The 21,202-nt window shown below is 44.8% G+C and overlaps 1 protein-coding gene across 1 annotated transcript in view; it reads left to right on the forward strand.

Annotated features, from left to right (window-relative positions):
• The first annotated feature begins 1,672 nt into the window (after window positions 1-1,672).
• Window positions 1,673-21,202, forward strand: part of SNRNP200 (small nuclear ribonucleoprotein U5 subunit 200) — a 59,527-nt gene continuing 39,997 nt past the window's right edge. The window contains exons 1-6 of the mRNA XM_054000487.1: window positions 1,673-1,781; window positions 5,330-5,493; window positions 9,243-9,414; window positions 13,237-13,429; window positions 14,769-14,824; window positions 18,975-19,073. Coding sequence (XP_053856462.1) covers window positions 1,737-1,781; window positions 5,330-5,493; window positions 9,243-9,414; window positions 13,237-13,429; window positions 14,769-14,824; window positions 18,975-19,073 — 729 coding nt within the window. The 5' untranslated portion in view covers window positions 1,673-1,736. The remainder of the gene's footprint in view (window positions 1,782-5,329; window positions 5,494-9,242; window positions 9,415-13,236; window positions 13,430-14,768; window positions 14,825-18,974; window positions 19,074-21,202) is intronic.

Here is a 21,202-nt window from a genome sequence, read left to right on the forward strand (position 1 = left end):
CGGTGCCACCCCAGTGCCACAATCATTGTCATCCCAGTGCCACCCTCGGTGCCATACCAGTGCCACCATCATTGTCATCCCAGTACCATCGCCAGTGCCACCCTCTGTGCCACCCTCAGTGCCATCCCGGTGCCACCCCAGTGCCACAATCATTGTCATCCCAGTGCCACCCTCGGTGCCATCCTGGTGCCACCATCATTGTCATCCCAGTACCATCGCCAGTGCCACCCTCTGTGCCACCCTCGGTGCCATCCCATTGCCATCCCAGTGCCCCCCTTGGTGCCATCCTGGTGCCACCATCATTGTCATCCCAGTACCATCGCCAGTGCCACCCTCTGTGCCACCCTCGGTGCCATCCCGGTGCCACCCCAGTGCCACCCTTGGTGCCATCCCGGTGTCCAGTCTCCCCTCCTGGAGAGGATGAGGACCAAGCCCAGGTGGGCACCAGGTGTGGCAGCACGGCCGTGTCACCTCCGGGGACAGGACAAGTGCCACGCGGTGCCATCCCCGCTGGGACACGGCCGAGCTGGCACGGCCGCCGGGCACCTCTCCAGGCGCTGGCGCCGCGCTCCGCTAATTAACGGGGCCGAGATAACGAGGGCACCGCAGCGGGCACCGAGCTGCGGCCCCAAAGCCAGCGCAGGGGTGGCAGCGGGGACAGGGAGGTGCTGCCCGCGTCCCCTGGCACCCCTGGCACCCCAAAATGCCTGGGGACACAACCCTGGGGGGGCACTCGGGGACCCCAAAATGCCCAGGGATCACCCCAAATGCCCAGGGACCCTCTTGATTCCTGGGTACCCCTCAGTGCTCAGGGACACCAAAATGCCCATGGACCCCAAATGCCCAGGGACCCTCTTGATTCCTGGGTACCCCACAGTGCCCAGGGACCCCAAAATGCCCAGGGATCACCCCAAATGCCCAGAGACCCCTCGATTCCCGGGTACCCCACAGTGCCCAGGGACCCCTCGATGCCCATGGACCCCAAAATGCCCAGGGACCCCTCAGTGCCCAGGGACCCCCCAATGCCCAGGGAACCTCCCGATGCCCAGGGACCCCCAAGGACCCGGGTGCCCCCTCGATGCCCAGAATCCCCTCGATACCCAGGAACCCCTCAATGCCCAGGGACCCCCCAATGCCCAGGGACCCCCAAAGACCCGGGTGCCCCCTCGATGCCCAGAATCCCCTCGATACCCAGAGCCCCTCAATGCCCAGGGACCCCCGCAATGCCCACAGTGCCCTGGTAGCCCTCAGTGCCCCCTTGGGGCACGGGAGGACCTTGGGGACAATTCGGGGGTGCCTGGTCCCCCTGTGGGCACCACGTGTGCCCTCACCGGAAAGGGGCGTGGTCTGACCAGAGGGCGTGGTTTTCACTTAATCCACCAATAGGAAGCGGCGAACTTCGCGCTGACCCCGCCCTGTGCCCCGCCCCGCCGCCCTCAGGAGCACAAACGTCAATCAAAACGTGGCGGGCTGGCGGCCTGACCAATCACAGGCAGCTCCCGGCGTGCTGGGCGGGATTTAGAGGGTAGCAACCAATTAGAACGAGGTATGGGCGGAGCCTCGATCTCGCGGGCTCAGGCGTGTTTCGCCTAACCCGGAAGTTCTGCTGAGGGAGCTTCCGGTGCGGCGGCGGCGGCGCGGCCTCGTCAGGCCCCGCTCCGGTTCCCGGCCCCGCTCCGGTTCCCGGCCCCGCTCCTGGTCCCGGCCCCGTCCCGGGCCCCGTTCCCGGTGCAGCCATGGCGGACGTGACCGCCCGTAGCCTGCAGTATGAGTACAAAGCGGTGAGTGCGCGCCCGGTTCCCCGAACCCCGTCCCGGTACCGTGAGCTCATCCCGGTACCGTGAGCCCATCCCCAGTCCCAGTTTGGGATCTCTCAGTCCCAGTTTGGGATCCCCAGTCCCAGTTTGGGATCTCTCAGTCCCAGTTTGGGATCCCCAGTCCCAGTTTGGGATCTCTCAGTCCCAGTTTGGGATCCCCAGTCCCAGTTTGGGATCCCCAGTCCCAGTTTGGGATCTCTCAGTCCCAGTTTGGGATCTCTCAGTCCCAGTTTGGGATCTCTCAGTCCCAGTTTGGGATCCCCAGTCCCAGTTTGGGATCTCTCAGTCCCAGTTTGGGATCTCTCAGTCCCAGTTTGGGATCCCCAGTCCCAGTTTGGGATCCCCAGTCCCAGTTTGGGATCCCCAGTCCCAGTTTGGGATCCCAGTCCCAGTTTGGGATCTCTCAGTCCCAGTTTGGGATCCCAGTCCCAGTTTGGGATCCCCAGGCCCAGTTTGGGAACTCTCAGTCCCAGTTTGGGATCCCCAGTCCCAGTTTGGGATCTCTCAGTCCCAGTTTGGGATCTCTCAGTCCCAGTTTGGGATCCCCAGTCCCAGTTTGGGCTCCCCAGTCCCAGTTTGGGATCTCTCAGTCCCAGTTTGGGATCCCCAGTCCCAGTTTGGGATCCCCAGTCCCAGTTTGGAATCCCCAGTCCCAGTTTGGGATCTCTCAGTCCCAGTTTGGGATCTCTCAGTCCCAGTTTGAGATCCCCAGTCCCAGTTTGGGCTCCCCAGTCCCAGTTTGGGATCCCCAGTCCCAGTTTGGGCTCCCCAGTCCCAGTTTGGGATCTCTCAGTCCCAGTTTGGGATCCCCAGTCCCAGTTTGAGATCCCCAGTCCCAGTTTGGGATCCCCAGACCCAGTTTGGGATCTCTCAGTCCCAGTTTGGGATCCCCAGTCCCAGTTTGGGATCTCTCAGTCCCAGTTTGGGATCTCTCAGTCCCAGTTTGGGATCTCTCAGTCCCAGTTTGGGATCCCCAGTCCCAGTTTGGGATCCCCAGTCCCAGTTTGGGATCCCCAGTCCCAGTTTGGGCTCCCCAGTCCCAGTTTGGGATTCCCATCCCCAGTTTGAGATCCCCAGTCCCAGTTTGGGCTCCCCAGTCCCAGTTTGGGATCTCTCAGTCCCAGTTTGGGATCCCCATCCCCAGTTTGGGATCTCTCAGTCCCAGTTTGGGATCCCCAGTCCCAGTTTGGGATCTCTCAGTCCCAGTTTGGGATCCCCAGTCCCAGTTTGGGATCTCTCAATCCCAGTTTGGGATCCCCAGTCCCAGTTTGGGATCTCTCAGTCCCAGTTTGGGATCCCCAGTCCCAGTTTGGGATCCCCAGTCCCAGTTTGGGATCCCCAGTCCCAGTTTGGGATCTCTCAGTCCCAGTTTGGGATCTCTCAGTCCCAGTTTGGGATCCCCAGTCCCAGTTTGGGATCTCTCAGTCCCAGTTTGGGATCTCTCAGTCCCAGTTTGGGATCCCCAGTCCCAGTTTGGGATCCCCAGTCCCAGTTTGGGATCCCCAGTCCCAGTTTGGAATCCCCAGTCCCAGTTTGGGATCTCTCAGTCCCAGTTTGGGATCTCTCAGTCCCAGTTTGAGATCCCCAGTCCCAGTTTGGGCTCCCCAGTCCCAGTTTGGGCTCCCCAGTCCCAGTTTGGGATCCCCAGTCCCAGTTTGGGATCCCCAGTCCCAGTTTGGGATCCCCAGTCCCAGTTTGGGATCTCTCAGTCCCAGTTTGGGATCCCAGTCCCAGTTTGGGATCCCCAGTCCCAGTTTGGGATCTCTCAGTCCCAGTTTGGGATCTCTCAGTCCCAGTTTGGGATCCCCAGTCCCAGTTTGGGCTCCCCAGTCCCAGTTTGGGCTCCCCAGTCCCAGTTTGGGATCCCCAGTCCCAGTTTGGGATCCCCAGTCCCAGTTTGGGATCTCTCAGTCCCAGTTTGGGATCTCTCAGTCCCAATTTGGGATCCCCAGTCCCAGTTTGGGATCTCTCAGTCCCAGTTTGGGATCCCCAGTCCCAGTTTGGGATTCCCCAGTCCCAGTTTGGGATCTCTCAGTCCCAGTTTGGGATCCCCAGTCCCAGTTTGGGATCTCACAATCCCAGTTTGGGCTCCCCAGTCCCAGTTTGGGATTCCCATCCCCAGTTTGGGATCCCCAGTCCCAGTTTGGGATCCCCAGTCCCAGTTTGGGATCCCCAGTCCCAGTTTGGGAACTCACAGTCCCAGTTTGGGATCCCCAGTCCCAGTTTGGGATCTCTCAGTCCCAGTTTGGGATCTCTCAGTCCCAGTTTGGGATCTCTCAGTCCCAGTTTGGGATCCCCAGTCCCAGTTTGGGATCCCCAGTCCCAGTTTGGGACCCTTTGGCCTTCTCCAAACCCCAATCTCCCCCCAACCCCATTCCCACCACCCCAAATCCCAATTTAATCCCATTTAATTCCATTTTAAACCCAATTTATCCCCATTTAACCCCGTTTTAGCCCAATTTAACCCCATTTTAGTTCCATTTAACCCCATTTAATCTCACTCAAATCCCATTTTAACCCCATTTAACTCCATTTTAACCCATTTAACTCCATTTTTACCCAATTTAATCCCATTTAATCCCATGTTAACCCAATTTAATCCCATTTTAATCCCATTTTAACCCCATTTAACTCCATTTTAAGCCTAATTTAACCCCATTTAACCCTAATTTAACCCCATTTTTACCCCATTTTAACCCCATTTAACCCATTTTAATCCCATTTTATACCCTGTGTAACCCCATTTAAACCCTTTTTAATCCAAATTTAACCCAAATTTTCCCCATTTTTCCCCCTCCTCCAGAACTCCAACCTGGTGCTGCAAGCCGACCGTTCCCTGATCCAATTGAATTGGATCCATTTGAACCCAATTTAATCCCATTTTAACCCCATTTGTCCCCATTTTAACCCATTTTTACCCCATTTTAACCCAATTTAATCCCATTTATCCCCATTTTAACCCCATTTTATCCCCATTTGTCCCCATTTTAACCCATTTTAACCCATTTTTACCCCATTTTAACCCAATTTAATCCCATTTATCCCCATTTTAACCTCATTTGTCCCCATTTAAACCCATTTTAACCCATTTTAACCCAATTTAACCCCCATTTGCCCCCATTTAATCCCATTTTAACCCAATTTTCCCCATTTTTCCCCCTCCAGAACTCCAACCTGGTGCTGCAGGCCGACCGCTCGCTGATCCAATGGGGAATCCCATTTAACCCCGATTTCATCCCATTTTAACCCAATTTAATCCCGCTTTAACCCCATTTAATCCCATTTTAACCCATTTTTACCCCATTTTAACCCCATTTTCCCCCATTTTCCCCCCTCCAGAACTCCAACCTGGTGCTGCAGGCCGACCTCTCACTGATCCAATGGGGAATCCCATTTAATCCCATTTTAAACCCCATGTAACCCCATTTAACCCCATTTTAACCCATTTTAACCCATTTTTACCCCAATTTAACCCCATTTTTCCCCATTTTTCCCCATTTTCCCCCCTCCAGAACTCCAACCTGGTGCTGCAGGCCGACCGCTCGCTGATCGACCGCACGCGCCGCGACGAGCCCACGGGCGAGGTGCTGTCCCTGGTGGGGAAGCTGGAGGGGACGCGCATGGGGGACAAGGCGCAGAGAACCAAACCCCAAATGCAGGAGGAGAGACGAGCCAAGTGAGCGGGGAAATCCCGGACCGGGATTCGCAGCCCGGGATCGGGGATAACGGCCGGCGCCTGGGGGGTTCTTCCCTGGGACGTTGGGGGTTGGGGAAAGGGGATTTTTCTGGGGGTGGATTTGCCAAAAAATTGGCTTTTTACATTTTTTTTTTTTTTTTGGGTGATAGATATCAAAAAAAAAAAAAAAGGGGCTTTTCTTGGTGTTTAATTTAGCAAAAAATCTGTTTTTCTTGGTGTTGAATATAAAAAAACCCCTGTTTTTCTTGGTGCTGAATATCCCAAAAAATCTGCTTTTCCTGGTGTTTAATTTCCCAGAAAAACTGCTTTTCTTGGTACTAAATATCCCAAAAAAGCTGCTTTTCTTGCTGTTTAATTTCCCAGAAAAACTGCTTTTCTTGGTGCTAAATATCCCAAAAAAGCTGCTTTTCTTGGTGCTAAATTTCCCAAAAAACCTGCTTTTCCTGCTTCCTAATATCCCAAACAAATCTGCTTTTCCTGGTGTTTAATGTCCCACAAAATCTGTTTTTCTTGGTGCTGAATATCCAAAAAAATCTGTTTTTTCTTGGTGTTGAATATCCCAAAATAGCTGATTTTCTTGGTGTTTAATTTCCAAAAAAATCTGTTTTTCTTGATGCTGAATATCCCAAAAAATCTGCTTTTCTTGATGCTGAATATCCCAGAAAAGCTGTTTTTCTTGGTGGTAAATATCAAAAAAAAACTGCTTTTCTTGGTGCAGAATATCCCAAAAAAGCTGCTTTTCCTGGTGCCAAATTTCCCACAAAATCTGTTTTTCTTGGTGCTGAATATCCCAAAAAAATCTGCTTTTCCTGGTGTTTAATATCCCACAAAATCTGTTTTTCTTGGTGCTGAATATCCCAAAAAAGCTGCTTTTCCTGGTGTTTAATTTCCCAGAAAACCTGCTTTTCCTGCTTCCTAATTTCCCAAAAAATCTGCTTTTTCTGGTGCCAAATGTCCCAAAAAATCTGTTTTTCTTGGTGCTGAATATCCCAAAAAATCTGCTTTTCCTGCTTCCTAATTTCCCAAAAAAACTGCTTTTCTTGGTGTTTAATTTCCAAAAAAACGATTTTTCTTGGTGCCAAATATAAAAAAAACCCTGTTTTTCTTGGTGCTGAATATCCCAAAAAATCTGTTTTTTTCTTGGTGTTGAATATCCCAAAAAAGCTGATTTTCCTGGTCTTTAATTTCCCAGAAAATCTGTTTTTCTTGGTGCTGAATATCCCAAAAAATCTGCTTTTCCTGGTCTTTAATTTCCCAGAAAAGCTGCTTTTTTTTGGTACTAGATATCCCAAAAAAACTGCTTTTCCTGGTGTTTAATTTCCCAGAAAAACTGCTTTTTTTAGTGCTAAATATCCCAAAAAATCTGCTTTTCCTGGTGCCAAATGTACCAAAAAATCTCTTTTTCTTGGTGCTAAATATCCCAAAAACTGCTTTTCTTGGTCCCAAATATCCCAAAAAATCTGCTTTTCTTGGTGCCAAATTTCCCACAAAATCTGTTTTTCTTGGTGCCAAATATCCCAAAAAACCTGCTTTTCCTGGTGTTAATTTCCCAGAAAAACTGCTTTTTTTAGTGCTAAATATCCCAAAAAAACTGCTTTTCCTGGTGCTAAATATCCCAAAAAATCTGTTTTTTCTTGCTGCTGAGTATCCAAAAAAATCTGCTTTTTCTGGTGCTAAATTTCCCAAAAAATCTGTTTTTCTTGGTACTAAATATCCCAAAAAAGCTGCTTTTCCTGGTGTTTAATTTCCCAGAAAACCTGCTTTTCCTGCTTCCTAATTTCCCAAAAAATCTGCTTTTCCTGGTGCCAAATATCCCAAAAAATGTGTTTTTCTTGGTGTTGAATATCCCAAAAAAACTGCTTTTCCTGGTGTTTAATTTTCCACAAAATCTGTTTTTCTTGGTGCTGAATATCCCCAAAAATCTGTTTTTTCTTGCTGTTGAATATCCCAAAAAATCTGCTTTTCCAGGTGTTTAATTTCCAAAAAAATCTGTTTTACTTGATGCTGAATATCCCAAAAAATCTGATTTTCCTGGTATTAAATATCAAAAAAAAAATCTGCTTTTCTTGCTGTTTAATTTCCCAGAAAAGCTGCTTTTTTTGGGCCTAAATATCCCAAAAAATCTGCTTTTCTTGGAGCTTTCCTTTCTCCAACTCAACATTTTTGGAAATATTTGGAGTGGAAAACCCAAACCCCCAAACCAACCCATCTTGGAGATACCAAAATGGTCCCAAAAATGAAAATAAATCAATTTTTAAACTCAAAACCTCAAACCTACCCATCTTGGAGATACCAAAATGATCCCAAAAAATGAAAATAAATCAATTTTTAAACTCAAAATCCCAATCTCACCCACCTCCATTATTTTGGAGCCACCAAAATGATCCAAAAAATGAAAATAAATCAATTTTTAAACCCAAAACCCCAAACAAACCCATCTTGGAGATACCAAAATCATCCAAAAAATGAAAATAAATCAATTTTTAAACTCAAAATCCCAAACCCACCCATCTTGGAGATGCCAAAATGATCCCAAAAATGAAAATAAATCAATTTTTAAACCCAAAACCTCAAACCAACCCATCTTGGAGATACCAAAATCATCCAAAAAATGAAAATAAATCAATTTTTAAACTCAAAATCCCAATCTCACCCACCTCCATTATTTTGGAGCCACCAAAATGATCCCAAAAAAATGAAAATAAATCAATTTTTAAACTCAAAACCCCAAACCAACCCATCTTGGAGCCACCAAAACGATCACAAAAACTGAAAAAAAATCAATTTTTAAACTCAAAACCTCAAACCAACCCATCTTGGAGATACCAAAATGATCCCAAAAATGAGAATAAATCAATTTTTAAACCCAAAAGCTCAAACCAACCCATCTTGGAGATACCAAAATGATCCCAAAAAAATGAAAATAAATCAATTTTTAAACCTAAAACCCCAAACCAACCCATCTTTGAGATGCCAAAATGATCCCAAAAAATGAAAATAAATCAAATTTTTCTCATTTTTTTACTCTGGAAAAAGGAGGATTTGAGCCATGAGGGAATTTTGGAGGTGGAAACCCCAAAATCCCAAACCAACCCATCTTGGAGCCACCAAAATCATCCAAAAAATGAAAATAAATCAATTTTTAAACTCCAAATCCCAAACCAACCCATCTTGGAGCCACCAAAATCATCCAAAAAATGAAAATAAATCAATTTTTAAACCCAAAACCCCAATCTCACCCACCTCCATTATTTTGGAGCCACCAAAATGATCCCAAAAAAATGAAAATAAATCAAATTTTAAACCCAAAACCCCAAACCAACCCATCTTGGAGATACCAAAATGATCACAAAAACTGAAAAAAAATCAATTTTTAAACTCAAAACCTCAAACCAACCCATCTTGGAGCCACCAAAATCATCCAAAAAATCAAAATAAATCAATTTTTAAACCCAAAACCTCAAACCAACCCATCTTGGAGATACCAAAATCACCTAAAAAATGAAAATAAATCAATTTTTAAACCCAAACCCCCAAACCAACCCATCTTGGAGATACCAAAATGATCACAAAAACTGAAAAAAAATCAATTTTTAAACTCAAAACCTCAAACCAACCCATCTTGGAGCCACCAAAATCATCCAAAAACTGAAAATAAATCAATTTTTTCTCTAGAAAAACCCACTTTTCGAGTCTCCAATTCCCAATTTTCCCCATTTTTTTCCCAGGAGGAGGAAGAGGGACGAGGACAGGCACGACATCAACAAGATGAAGGGCTACACGCTGCTCTCGGAGGGCATCGACGAGATGGTGGGCATCATCTACAAACCCAAGACCAAGGAGACGCGGGAGACCTACGAGGTCCTGCTCAGCTTCATCCAGGCCGCCCTGGGCGACCAGGTCAGCTCGGGGGTCGCCTCGGGATTGGGGGTTTGGGATTTGGGAATCCAAGCCTTGGTGTCCCATGGGAGATGAGGGATGGGTTGGGTTGGGTGGGAGTTCAGAAGTTGTGAAGTTCTACCACGGCTTGAGATGTTTCTTGTTGGATTGGGATGGTCTTGGATGCTTCCAGGGATCTCTGCTCCTTTGGGAATTCCATCCCTCAGCCAAAATTCCTTCCCAAAATCCCACCCAGATCTCCTCATGGAACCACGGAATGGTTTGGGTTTGAGGGCCACCAAAGCAGATCTGATCCCACCACAAGCTGGGACATTTTCAATGGGATAAGGTGGCTCCAAGCTGGTCTTGGACACTTCCAGGGATCCCTGGAAGCTGCTCTGGGAATTCCATCCCAGCTCCTCTCCCAAAATCCCACCCAGATCTCCTCATGGAACCGTGGAATGGTTTGGGATTTTGGGATTTGGGAATCCAAGCCTTGGTGTCCCATGGGAGATGAGGGATGGGTTGGGTTGGGTGGGAGTTCAGAAGTTGTGAAGTTCTACCATGGGTTGAGATGTTTCTTGTTGGATTGGGATGGTCTTGGACACTTCCAGGGATCTCTGCTCCTTTGGGAATTCCATCCCAGCTCCTCTCCTCTCTCTGGGGAATCCCACCCAGATCTCCTCATGGAACCATGGAACGGTTTGGGTTTGAGGGCCACCAAAGCCCATCTGGTCCCACCATGGGCAGGGACATTTTCCACTGGATAACGTGGCTCCAACTTGGTCTTGGACACTTCCAGGGATCTCAGGTCCTTTGGGAATTCCATCCCAACCTCTCAAAAGTTAAATTCCTTCCCAAAATCCCACCCAGATCTCCTCATGGAACCATGGAACTGTTTGGGTTTGAGGGCCACCAAAGCCCATCTGGTCCCACCATGGGCAGGGACATTTTCCACCATCCCCGGTGGCTCCAAGCTGGTCTGGGACACTTCCAGGGATCCCTGGAAGCTGCTCTGGGAATTCCATCCCAGCTCCTCACCCAAAATCCCACCCAGATCTCCTCGTGGAACTGTGGAATGGTTTGGGATTTTGGGATTTGGGAATCCAAGCCTTGGTGTCCCATGGGAGATGAGGGATGGGTTGGGTTGGGTGGGAGTTCAGAAGTTGTGAAGTTCTACCACGGGTTGAGATGTTTCTTGTTGGATTGGGATGGTCTTGGATGCTTCCAGGGATCTCAGGTCCTTTGGGAATTCCATCCCAGCTCCTCTCCCAAAATCCCACCCAGATCTCCTCATGGAACCATGGAACGGTTTGGGTTTGAGGGCCACCAAAGCTCATCTGGTCCCACCATGGGCAGGGACATTTTCCACTGGATAACGTGGCTCCAACTTGGTCTTGGACACTTCCAGGGATCCCTGGAAGCTGCTCTGGGAATTCCATCCCAGCTCCTCTCCCAAAGTTCCTTCCCAAAATCCCACCCAGATCTCCTCATGGAACCACGGAGTGGTTTGGGTTGGAAGGAACCTCAAAGTTCATCTGGTCCCACCACGAGCTGGGACGTTTTCAACAGGATAAGGTGGATCCAAGCTGGTCTTGGACACTTCCAGAAATCTCAGCTCATTTGGGAATTCCATCCCAGTCCCTCAGTCAAAATTCCTTCCCCAAATCCCACCCAGATCTCCTCATGGAACCATGGAACGGTTTGGGTTGGAAGGAACCTTCAAGCCCATCTGGTCCCACCACGAGCTGGGACATTTTCCAGCATCCCCGGTGGCTCCCAGCTGGTCTTGGACACTTCCAGGGATTCCTGGAAGCTGCTCTGGGAATTCCATCCCAGCTCCTCTCCCAAAATCCCACCCAGATCTCCTCATGGAACCATGGAATGGTTTGGGTTGGAAGGAACCTCAAAGTTCATCTGGTCCCACCACGAGCTGGGACGTTTTCAACAGGATAAGGTGGATCCAAGCTGGTCTTGGACACTTCCAGAGATCTCAGCTCCTTTGGGAATTCCATCCCAGCTCCTCACCCAAAATTCCTTCCCCAAATCCCACCCAGATCTCCTCATGGAACCATGGAACGGTTTGGCTTTGAGGGCCACCAAAGCCCATCTGGTCCCACCACGAGCTGGGACATTTTCCACCATCCCCGGTGGCTCCAAGCTGGTCTTGGACACTTCCAGGGATTCCTGGAAGCTGCTCTGGGAATTCCATCCCAGCTCCTCTCCCAAAATCCCACCCAGATCTCCAGATGGAACCGTGGAATGGTTTGGGATTTTGGGATTTGGGAATCCAAGCCTTGGTGTCCCATGGGAGATGAGGGATGGGTTGGGTTGGGAGGGAGTTCAGAAGTTGTGAAGTTCTACCACGGCTTGAGATGTTTCTTGTTGGATTGGGATGGTCTTGGACACTTCCAGGGATCCCAGCTGCTCTGGGAATTCCATCCCAACCTCTCAAAAGTTAAATCCCTTCCCAAAATCCCACCCAGATCTCCTCATGGAACCATGGAACGGTTTGGCTTTGAGGGCCACCAAAGCTCATCTGGTCCCACCATGGGCAGGGACATTTTCCACTGGATAACGTGGCTCCAACTTGGTCTTGGACACTTCCAGGGATCTCAGGTCCTTTGGGAATTCCATCCCAACCTCTCAAATGTTAAATCCCTTCCCAAAATCCCACCCAGATCTCCTCATGGAACCATGGAATGGTTTGGCTTTGAGGGTCACCAAAGCCCATCTGGTCCCACCACGAGCTGGGACATTTTCCACCATCCCCGGTGGCTCCAAGCTGGTCTTGGACACTTCCAGGGATCCCTGGAAGCTGCTCTGGGAATTCCATCCCAGCTCCTCTCCCAAAATCCCACCCAGATCTCCTCGTGGAACCGTGGAATGGTTTGGGATTTTGGGATTTGGGAATCCAAGCCTTGGTGTCCCATGGGAGATGAGGGATGGGTTGGGTTGGGTGGGAGTTCAGAAGTTGTGAAGTTCTACCACGGGTTGAGATGTTTCTTGTTGGATTGGGATGGTCTTGGATGCTTCCAGGGATCTCAGCTCCTTTGGGAAATCCATCGCTTCCAGGGATCTCAGCTCCTTTGGGAAATCCATCCCTCAGCCAAAATTCCTTCCCCAAATCCCACCCAGATCTCCTCATGGAACCACGGAATGGTTTGGGTTTGAGGGCCACCAAAGCCCATCTGGTCCCACCACGAGCTGGGACATTTTCCACCATCCCCGGTGGCTCCAAGCTGGTCTTGGACACTTCCAGGGATTCCTGGAAGCTGCTCTGGGAATTCCATCCCAGCTCCTCTCCCAAAATCCCACCCAGATCTCCTCATGGAACCATGGAATGGTTTGGGTTGGAAGGAACCTCAAAGTTCATCTGGTCCCACCACGAGCTGGGACGTTTTCAACAGGATAAGGTGGATCCAAGCTGGTCTTGGACACTTCCAGAGATCTCAGCTCCTTTGGGAATTCCATCCCAGCTCCTCACCCAAAATTCCTTCCCCAAACCCCACCCAGATCTCCTCATGGAACCATGGAACGGTTTGGGTTGGAAGGAACCTTAAAGCCCATCTGGTCCCACCACGAGCTGGGACATTTTCCACTGGATAAGGTGGATCCAGCCTGGCCTTGGACACTTCCAGGGATCTCAGCTGCTCTGGGAAATCCATCCCAGCTCCTCTCCCAAAGTTCCTTCCCAAAATCCCACCCAGATCTCATGGAACCGTGGAATGGTTTGGCTTTGAGGGCCACCAAAGCCCATCTGGTCCCACCACGAGCTGGGACATTTTCCAGCATCCCCGGTGGCTCCAGGCTGCTCCTAGCTGAGCATTGTCCCGTCCCCAGCCCCGGGACATCCTGTGCGGAGCAGCCGACGAGGTGCTGGCCGTGCTGAAGAACGAGAAGCTGCGCGACAAGGAGCGGCGCAAGGAGGTGGAGCTGCTGCTGGGCCCCACCGACGACACGCGCTACCACGTCCTGGTCAACCTGGGCAAGAAGATCACCGACTACGGCGGGGACAAGGACATCCAGAACATGGGTAGGACAGTCCGGGGAATGTGGGGAAGTTTGGGGAATTTTGGGGAATTTTTTAGGGATTTTTTCGCAATTTTTTCACAATTTTTTCGCTTTTTTTTTGCAATTATTTCGTATTTTTTTCGCAATTATTTCGTATTTTTTTCACGACTTTTTCATGATTTTTTTGTGATTTTTGGAGATTTTTAGAGGAATTTTTTTAATTTTTAAAATCTTGTTTAAATGTATATGATTTATTTGATTTTGGATTTTTTGGGCATTTTTTGGGTATTTTTTCACAATTTTTTTGCAATTTTTTGCAATTATTTCGTATGTTTTTCGCAATTTTTTCATAATTTTTTTGCAATTTTTTTGTGATTTTTGGAGATTTTTTGGAGGAATTTTTTTAATTTTTAAAATATTGTTTAAATGTATATGATTTTATTTGATTTTTGATTTTTTGGGCATTTTTTGGGCATTTTTTCACAATTGTTTTGCAATTTTTTTGCAATTTTTTTGCAATTATTTAGTATGTTTTTCGCAATTTTTTCGTAATTTTTTTGCAATTTTTTTGTGATTTTTGGAGATTTTTTGGAGGAATTTTTTTAATTTTTAAAATATTCTTTAAACGTATATGATTTATTTGATTTTTGATTTTTTGGGGATTTTTTGGGATTTTTTTGCAATTTTTTCACAATTTTTTCGCTATTTTTTTTGCAATTATTTCATAATTTTTTCGCTTTTTTTGTGGTTTTTTCGTGATTTTTGGAGATTTTTTTGGAGGAATTTTTTTAATTTTTAAAATATTGTTTATATGTATATGATTTTATTTGATTTTTGATTTTTTGGGCATTTTTGGGCATTTTTTGGGGATTTTTTGGGTTTTTTTTGAAATTTTTTGGGATTTTTTAGGGATTTTTTTGCAATTTTTTTTGCGATTTTTTTGCATTTTTTTCACAATTTAATTTCATTTTTTGGAGAATTTTTGGAGGCATTTTTAAAAATTTTTGGTGATTTCTTAGGGATTTTTTTGGGAATTTTTTTGGGCTTTTTTTAGGGATTTCTTTGGGACTTTATTGCAATTTTTAGAGATTTTTACGGAGCACTTTTTTCCACTTTTAAAATATTATTTATATGTATAGATTTTACTTATTTTTTTTGGTGGGGGGGGGGCATTTTTTTGTGATTTTTCCTGATTTTTTTCATTAGCTTTTTCAAGCATTTTTCCACCTTATTTGGGATTTTTGGGGGCTTTTTTGGGGGATTTTCCGGGTGAATTCCGGATGAATCCTGGGTAAATTCCGGGTGAATTCCGTGCGGAATTCCCGGGAATTCCCAGCAATTCCGTGCCCTGTTCCCTGCAGATGACAACATCGACGAGACCTACGGGGTCAACGTGCAGTTCGAGTCCGACGAGGAGGTGGGAACGAGAGCTGGGGGGTCGGCCCGGCCCTTTGCCCTGATCCCATTGCCCTCCTGGACCCCACTGATCCCATTTCCCTGATCCCATTGCCCTCCTGGACCCCACTGATCCCATTTCCCTGATCCCATTGCCCTCCTGGACCCCACTGGTCCCATTTCCCTGATCCCATTTCCCTGATCCCATTGCCCTCCTGGACCCCACTGGTCCCATTTCCCTGATCCCATTTCCCTGATCCCATTGCCCTCCTGGACCCCACTGATCCCATTTGCCCTGATCCCATTTCCTGCCTTGGACCCCACTGGTCCCATTTCCCTAAATCCCATTTCCCTGATCCCATTGCCCTCCTGCTTCCCCACTGGTCCCATTTCCCTAAATCCCATTTCCCTGATCCCATTGCCCTCCTGGACCCCACTGGTCCCATTTCCCTGATCCCATTTCCCTCCTTGGACCCCATTGATCCCATTTCCCTAAATCCCATTTCCCTGATCCCATTGCCCTCCTGGACCCCACTGATCCCATTTCCCTAAATCCCATTTCCCTGATCCCATTTCCTGCCTTGGCCCCCACTGATCCCATTTCCCTAAATCCCATTTTCCTTGATCCCATTTCCTCCCTTGGACCCCATTGATCACATTTTCCTTGATCCCATTTGCCCTGATCCCATTTCCCTCCCTGGACTCCACTGATCCCATTTTCCTAAATCCCATTTGCCCTGGTCCCATTTCCTGCCTTGGACCCCATTGATCCCATGTTCCTAAATCCCATTTTCCTTGTTCCCATTTCCCTCCTGCTTCCCCACTGATCCCATTTTCGAAAATCCCATTTTCCTAAATCCCATTTCCCTCCTTGGACACCACTGATCCCATTTTCCCTGATCCCATTTCCCTCCCTGGACTCCACTGATCCCATTTCCCTCCGTGGACTCCACTGATCCCATTTCCCTAAATCCCATTTGCCCTGATCCCATTTCCCTCCTTGGACACCACTGATCCCATTTTCCTCAATCCCATTTGCCCTGATCCCATTTCCCTCCTTGGACACCACTGATCCCATTTTCCCTGATCCCATTTCCCTCCTGCTTCCCCACTGATCCCATTTTCCTTGATCCCATTTCCCTCCCTGGACCTCACTGATCCCATTTTCCTAAATCCCATTTTCCTTGATCCCATTGCCCTCCTGCTTCCCCATTGATCCCATTTTCCTAAATCCCATTTCCCTCCTGGACCCCACTGATCCCATTTCCCTAAATCCCATTTTCCTTGATCCCACAGTCCTTAATCCCATTTCCTTTAATCCCATTTCCATTTCCCTAAATCCCATTTTCCTTTTTCCCATTTCCCTTTATCCCATTTTCCTCAATCCGAGAAAAGAGGGCTAAAAATGGGATTTTGGAGGGAAAAAATGGGATTTTGGAGGCAAAAGAGGGATAAAAATGGGATTTTGGAGGGAATAGTGGGATCAAAAAGGGATTTTTGAGGGAAAAAATGGGATTTTTGAGGGAAAATAGGGGTAATCTCTGAGGGAAAAGAGAGCTAAAAATGGGATTTTTGACGGAAGAAGGGATTCTGGAGCGAAAAGAGGGGTAAAAATGGAATCTCTGAGGGAAAAAAGGGTTATAAATGGGATTTTTGCGGGGCAAAAAAGGGGTTTTTGTTGGGAAAAAGGGGTAAAAATGGGATTTTTGAGGGAAAAGAGAGGTAAAAATGGGATTTTTGAGGGAAAAGAGAAAAAATGGGATTTTGGATGGAAAAGGGGATTTCTGAGTGAAAAGAGGAGTAAAAATGGGATTTCTGAGGGAAAAGAGGGGTAAAAATGGGATTTTTGAGGGAAAAGAGGAGTAAAAATGGAATCTCTGAGGGAAAAGAGGGGTAAAAATTGGGATTTTGAGTGGGAAAATGGGATTTTTAAGGGAAAATGGGGTAAAAATGGGATTTCTGAGGGAAAAGAGAGGTAAAAATGGGATTTTGGATGGAAAAGGGGATTTCTGAGGGAAAAGAGGGGTAAAAAATGGATTTTTGAGGGAAAAGAGGGTTATAAGTGGGATTTTGGAGGGAAAAAGGGACCAAAAAGGGATTTTTGAGGGAAAAGGTGTGTAAGAATGGGATTTCTGAGGGAAAAGAGGAGTAAAAACGGGATTTCGGAGGGAAAAGAAAGGTAAAAATTGGATTTTGGATGGAAAAGGGGATTTCTGAGCGAAAAGAGGAATGAAAATGGAATCTCTGAGGGAAAAGAGGGGTAAAAATTGTGATTTTTGCGGGGCAAAAAAGGGATTTTTGAGGGAAAAAGGGGTAAAAATGGGATTTTTGAGGGGAAAAGAGAGATATAAGTGGGATTTTGGAGGGAAAAGAGGAGTAAGAATAGAATTTCTGAGGGAAAAGAGGAGTAAGAATGGAATTTCTGAGGGAAAATAGGGGTAAAAATGGAATCTCTGAGGGAAAAGAGAGCTAAAAATGGGATTTTTATTGGAAGAAGGGATTCTGGAGCGAAAAGAGGGGTAAAAATGGAATCTCTGAGGGGAAAAAGGGTTATAAACGGGATTTTTGCGGGGCAAAAACGGGGTTTTTGTTGGGAAAAAGGGGTAAAAATGTGATTTTTGAGGGAAAAGAGAGGTAAAAATGGGATTTTTGAGGGAAAAGAGAAAAAATGGGATTTTGGATGGAAAAGGGGATTTCTGAGCGAAAAGAGGAGTAAAAATGGGATTTCTGAGGGAAAAGGGGTAAAAATGGGATTTTTGAGGGAAAAGAGGAGTAAAAATGGAATCTCTGAGGGAAAAGAGGGGTAAAAATTGGGATTTTTGCGGGGCAAAAACGGGATTTTTGTTGGGAAAAGGGGGTAAAAATGGGATTTCTGAGGGGAAAAGAGGGGTAAAAATGGGATTTCTGAGGGGAAAAGAGGGGTAAAAATTGGGATTTTGAGTGGGAAAATGGGATTTTTAAGGTAAAAATGGAATTTCTGAGGGAAAAGGGGGTAAAAATGGGATTTCTGAGGGAAAAGAGAGGTAAAAATGGGATTTTGGATGGAAAAGGGGATTTCTGAGGGAAAAGAGGGGTAAAAAATGGATTTTTGAGGGAAAAGAGGGTTATAAGTGGGATTTTGGAGGGGAATTGGACCAAAAAGGGATTTTTGAGGGAAAAGGTGTGTAAGAATGGGATTTCTGAGGGAAAAGAGGAGTAAAAACGGGATTTCGGAGGGAAAAGAAAGGTAAAAATTGGATTTTGGATGGAAAAGGGGATTTCTGAGCGAAAAGAGGAATGAAAATGGAATCTCTGAGGGAAAAGAGGGGTAAAAATTGTGATTTTTGCAGGGCAAAAAAGGGATTTTTGAGGGAAAAGAGTGGTAAAAATGGGATTTTTGAGGGGAAAAGAGAGATATAAGTGGGATTTCGGAGGGAAAAGAGGAGTAAGAATAGAATTTCTGAGGGAAAAGAGGAGTAAGAATGGAATTTCTGAGGGAAAATAGGGGTAAAAATGGAATCTCTGAGGGAAAAGAGAGCTAAAAATGGGATTTTTATTGGAAGAAGGGATTCTGGAGCGAAAAGAGGGGTAAAAATGGAATCTCTGAGGGAAAAAAGGGTTATAAATGGGATTTTTGCAGGGCAAAAAAGGGGTTTTTGTTGGGAAAAAGGGGTAAAAATGGGATTTCTGAGGGAAAAGAGAGGTAAAAATGGGATTTTTGAGGGAAAAGAGAAAAAATGGGATTTTGGATGGAAAAGGGGATTTCTGAGCGAAAAGAGGAGTAAAAATGTGATTTTTGAGGGAAAAGAGGAGTAAAAATGGAATCTCTGAGGGAAAAGAGGGGTAAAAATTGGGATTTTTGCGGGGCAAAAATGGGATTTTTGTTGGGAAAAGGGGGTAAAAATGGGATTTCTGAGGGGAAAAGAGGGGTAAAAATGGGATTTCTGAGGGGAAAAGAGGGGTAAAAATGGGATTTCTGAGGGGAAAAGAGGGGTAAAAATGGGATTTTTGAGGGAAAAGACTGGTAAAAATGGGATTATTGAGGGAAAAGAGTGGTAAAAATGGAATCTCTGAGGGAAGAGAGGGGTAAAAATTGTGATTTTTGCGGGGCAAAAAAGGGATTTTTGAGGGGAAAAAAGGGTCAGCAAGGGAATTTTGAGGGGAGAAAAGGTAAAATCGGGTTTTACTCACAGGAGGGCGATGAGGACATCTACGGCGAGGTCCGGGACGAGGCGTCTGACGATGACCTGGAGGGGGACGAGGCCGTCGTTCGCTGCACGCTCTCGGCCAACGTGAGGGCGCCCTGAGGGCGGCTCGGGGGCGCCGTGAGGGCGGCTCGGGGGCGGGCTCTCCTGGGGGTTGAAATTGAATTACATTTGAATTAACTTATTATTATTTCATTGAATTAATTTGAATTTCATTTTAATGGGATTCATTTTGTGATTTTTATGGGGATTTTTTTTTTTTTTATATTTATGGGTTTTTTGGGGATTTTTTCTTTTTTTAATGGGATTTTTTTTGTTTGCATTTTAACGGGATTTAAAAAAAAATTATGAGATTGTTTGGGATTTTTATTGGGATTTGGATTTTGATGGGATTTTGATTTTTATGGGATTTTTATGGGATTTTTATGGGATTTTTATGGGATTTTTTGGTTTTTATGGGGATTACCATGGAGATTTAATGCATATTTTTGTGTTTTTTTTAAATTTTAATGAGATTTATTAAAAAATTGTTATCGGATTTTTATGGGGATTTCCATGGAGATTTAATGAGGATTTTTGTGGGGGTTTTGTAATTTTTTATTGAGATTTATTAAAAAATTATTATGGGATTTTTATGGGGATTTTCATTGCGTTTTAATGAGGATTTTTGTGGGGTTTTTATGGGTATTTAAATTTTATTTTTATTTTAACAGGATTTATTTTTTTCATGGGATTTTTATGGGGTTTTTTGGACTTTTATGGGATTTTTTTTATTTGTATGGGATTTTTTTGGGATTTTTTCTTTTTTTTATGGGATTTTTTTTGTTTGCATTTTAACGGGATTTAAAAAAAAATTATGAGATTGGGATTTTTATTGGGATTTTGATTTTGATGGGATTTTGATTTTGATGGGATTTTGATGGGATTTTTATGGGATTTTTATGGGATTTTTTGGTTTTTATGGGGATTACCATGGAGATTTAATGCATATTTTTGTGTTTTTTAAAAATTTTAATGAGATTTATTAAAAAATTGTTATCGGATTTTTATGGGGATTTCCATGGAGATTTAATGAGGATTTTTGTGGGGTTTTTATGGGTTTTTTTGGTTTTATTTTTATTTTAATGGGATTTATTTTTTTCATGGGATTTTTACGGAGTTTTTTGGATTTTTATGGGATTTTTTTTATTTGTATGGGAATTTTTGGGGATTTTTTTTTAATGGGATTTTTTTATTACATTTTAACGGGATTTAAAAAAAATTATGAGATCGTGTTGGATTTTTATTGGGATTTTGATTTTTATGGGATTTTGATTTTTATGGGATTTTTTGGTTTTTATGGGGATTACCATGGAGATTTAATGCATATTTTTGTGTTTTTTAAAAATTTTAATGAGATTTATTAAAAAATTGTTATCGGATTTTTATGGGGATTTCCATGGAGATTTAATGAGGATTTTTGTGGGGTTTTTATGGGGTTTTTTGGTTTTATTTTTATTTTAATGGGATTTATTTTTTTCATGGGATTTTTACGGAGTTTTTTGGATTTTTATGGGATTTTTTTTATTTGTATGGGAATTTTTGGGGATTTTTTTTTAATGGGATTTTTTTATTACATTTTAACGGGATTTAAAAAAAATTATGAGATCGTGTTGGATTTTTATTGGGATTTTGATTTTTATGGGATTTTGATTTTTATGGGATTTTTTGGTTTTTATGGGGATTACCATGGAGATTTAATGCATATTTTTGTGCTTTTTTAAAATTTTAATGAGATTTATTAAAAAATTGTTATAGGATTTTTATGGGGATTTCCATGGAGATTTAATGAGGATTTTTGTGGGTTTTTTTTAATTTTTTATTGAGATTTATTAAAAAATTATTATGGGATTTTTATGGGGATTTTCATTGCGTTTTAATGAGGATTTTTGTGGGGTTTTTATGGGTATTTAAATTTTATTTTTATTTTAACAGGATTTATTTTTTTCATGGGATTTTTATGGGGTTTTTTTGGACTTTTATGGGATTTTTTTTATTTGTATGGGATTTTTTTGGGATATTTTCTTTTTTTAATGGGATTTTTTTTGTTTGCATTTTAACGGGATTTAAAAAAAAATTATGAGATTGTTTGGGATTTTTATTGGGATTTTGATTTTGATGGGATTTTGATTTTGATGGGATTTTTATGGGATTTTTATGGGATTTTTATGGGATTT

Source organism: Vidua macroura, chromosome 28, assembly GCF_024509145.1.
Source record: "Vidua macroura isolate BioBank_ID:100142 chromosome 28, ASM2450914v1, whole genome shotgun sequence".
Lineage (NCBI taxonomy): Eukaryota > Metazoa > Chordata > Aves > Passeriformes > Viduidae > Vidua > Vidua macroura.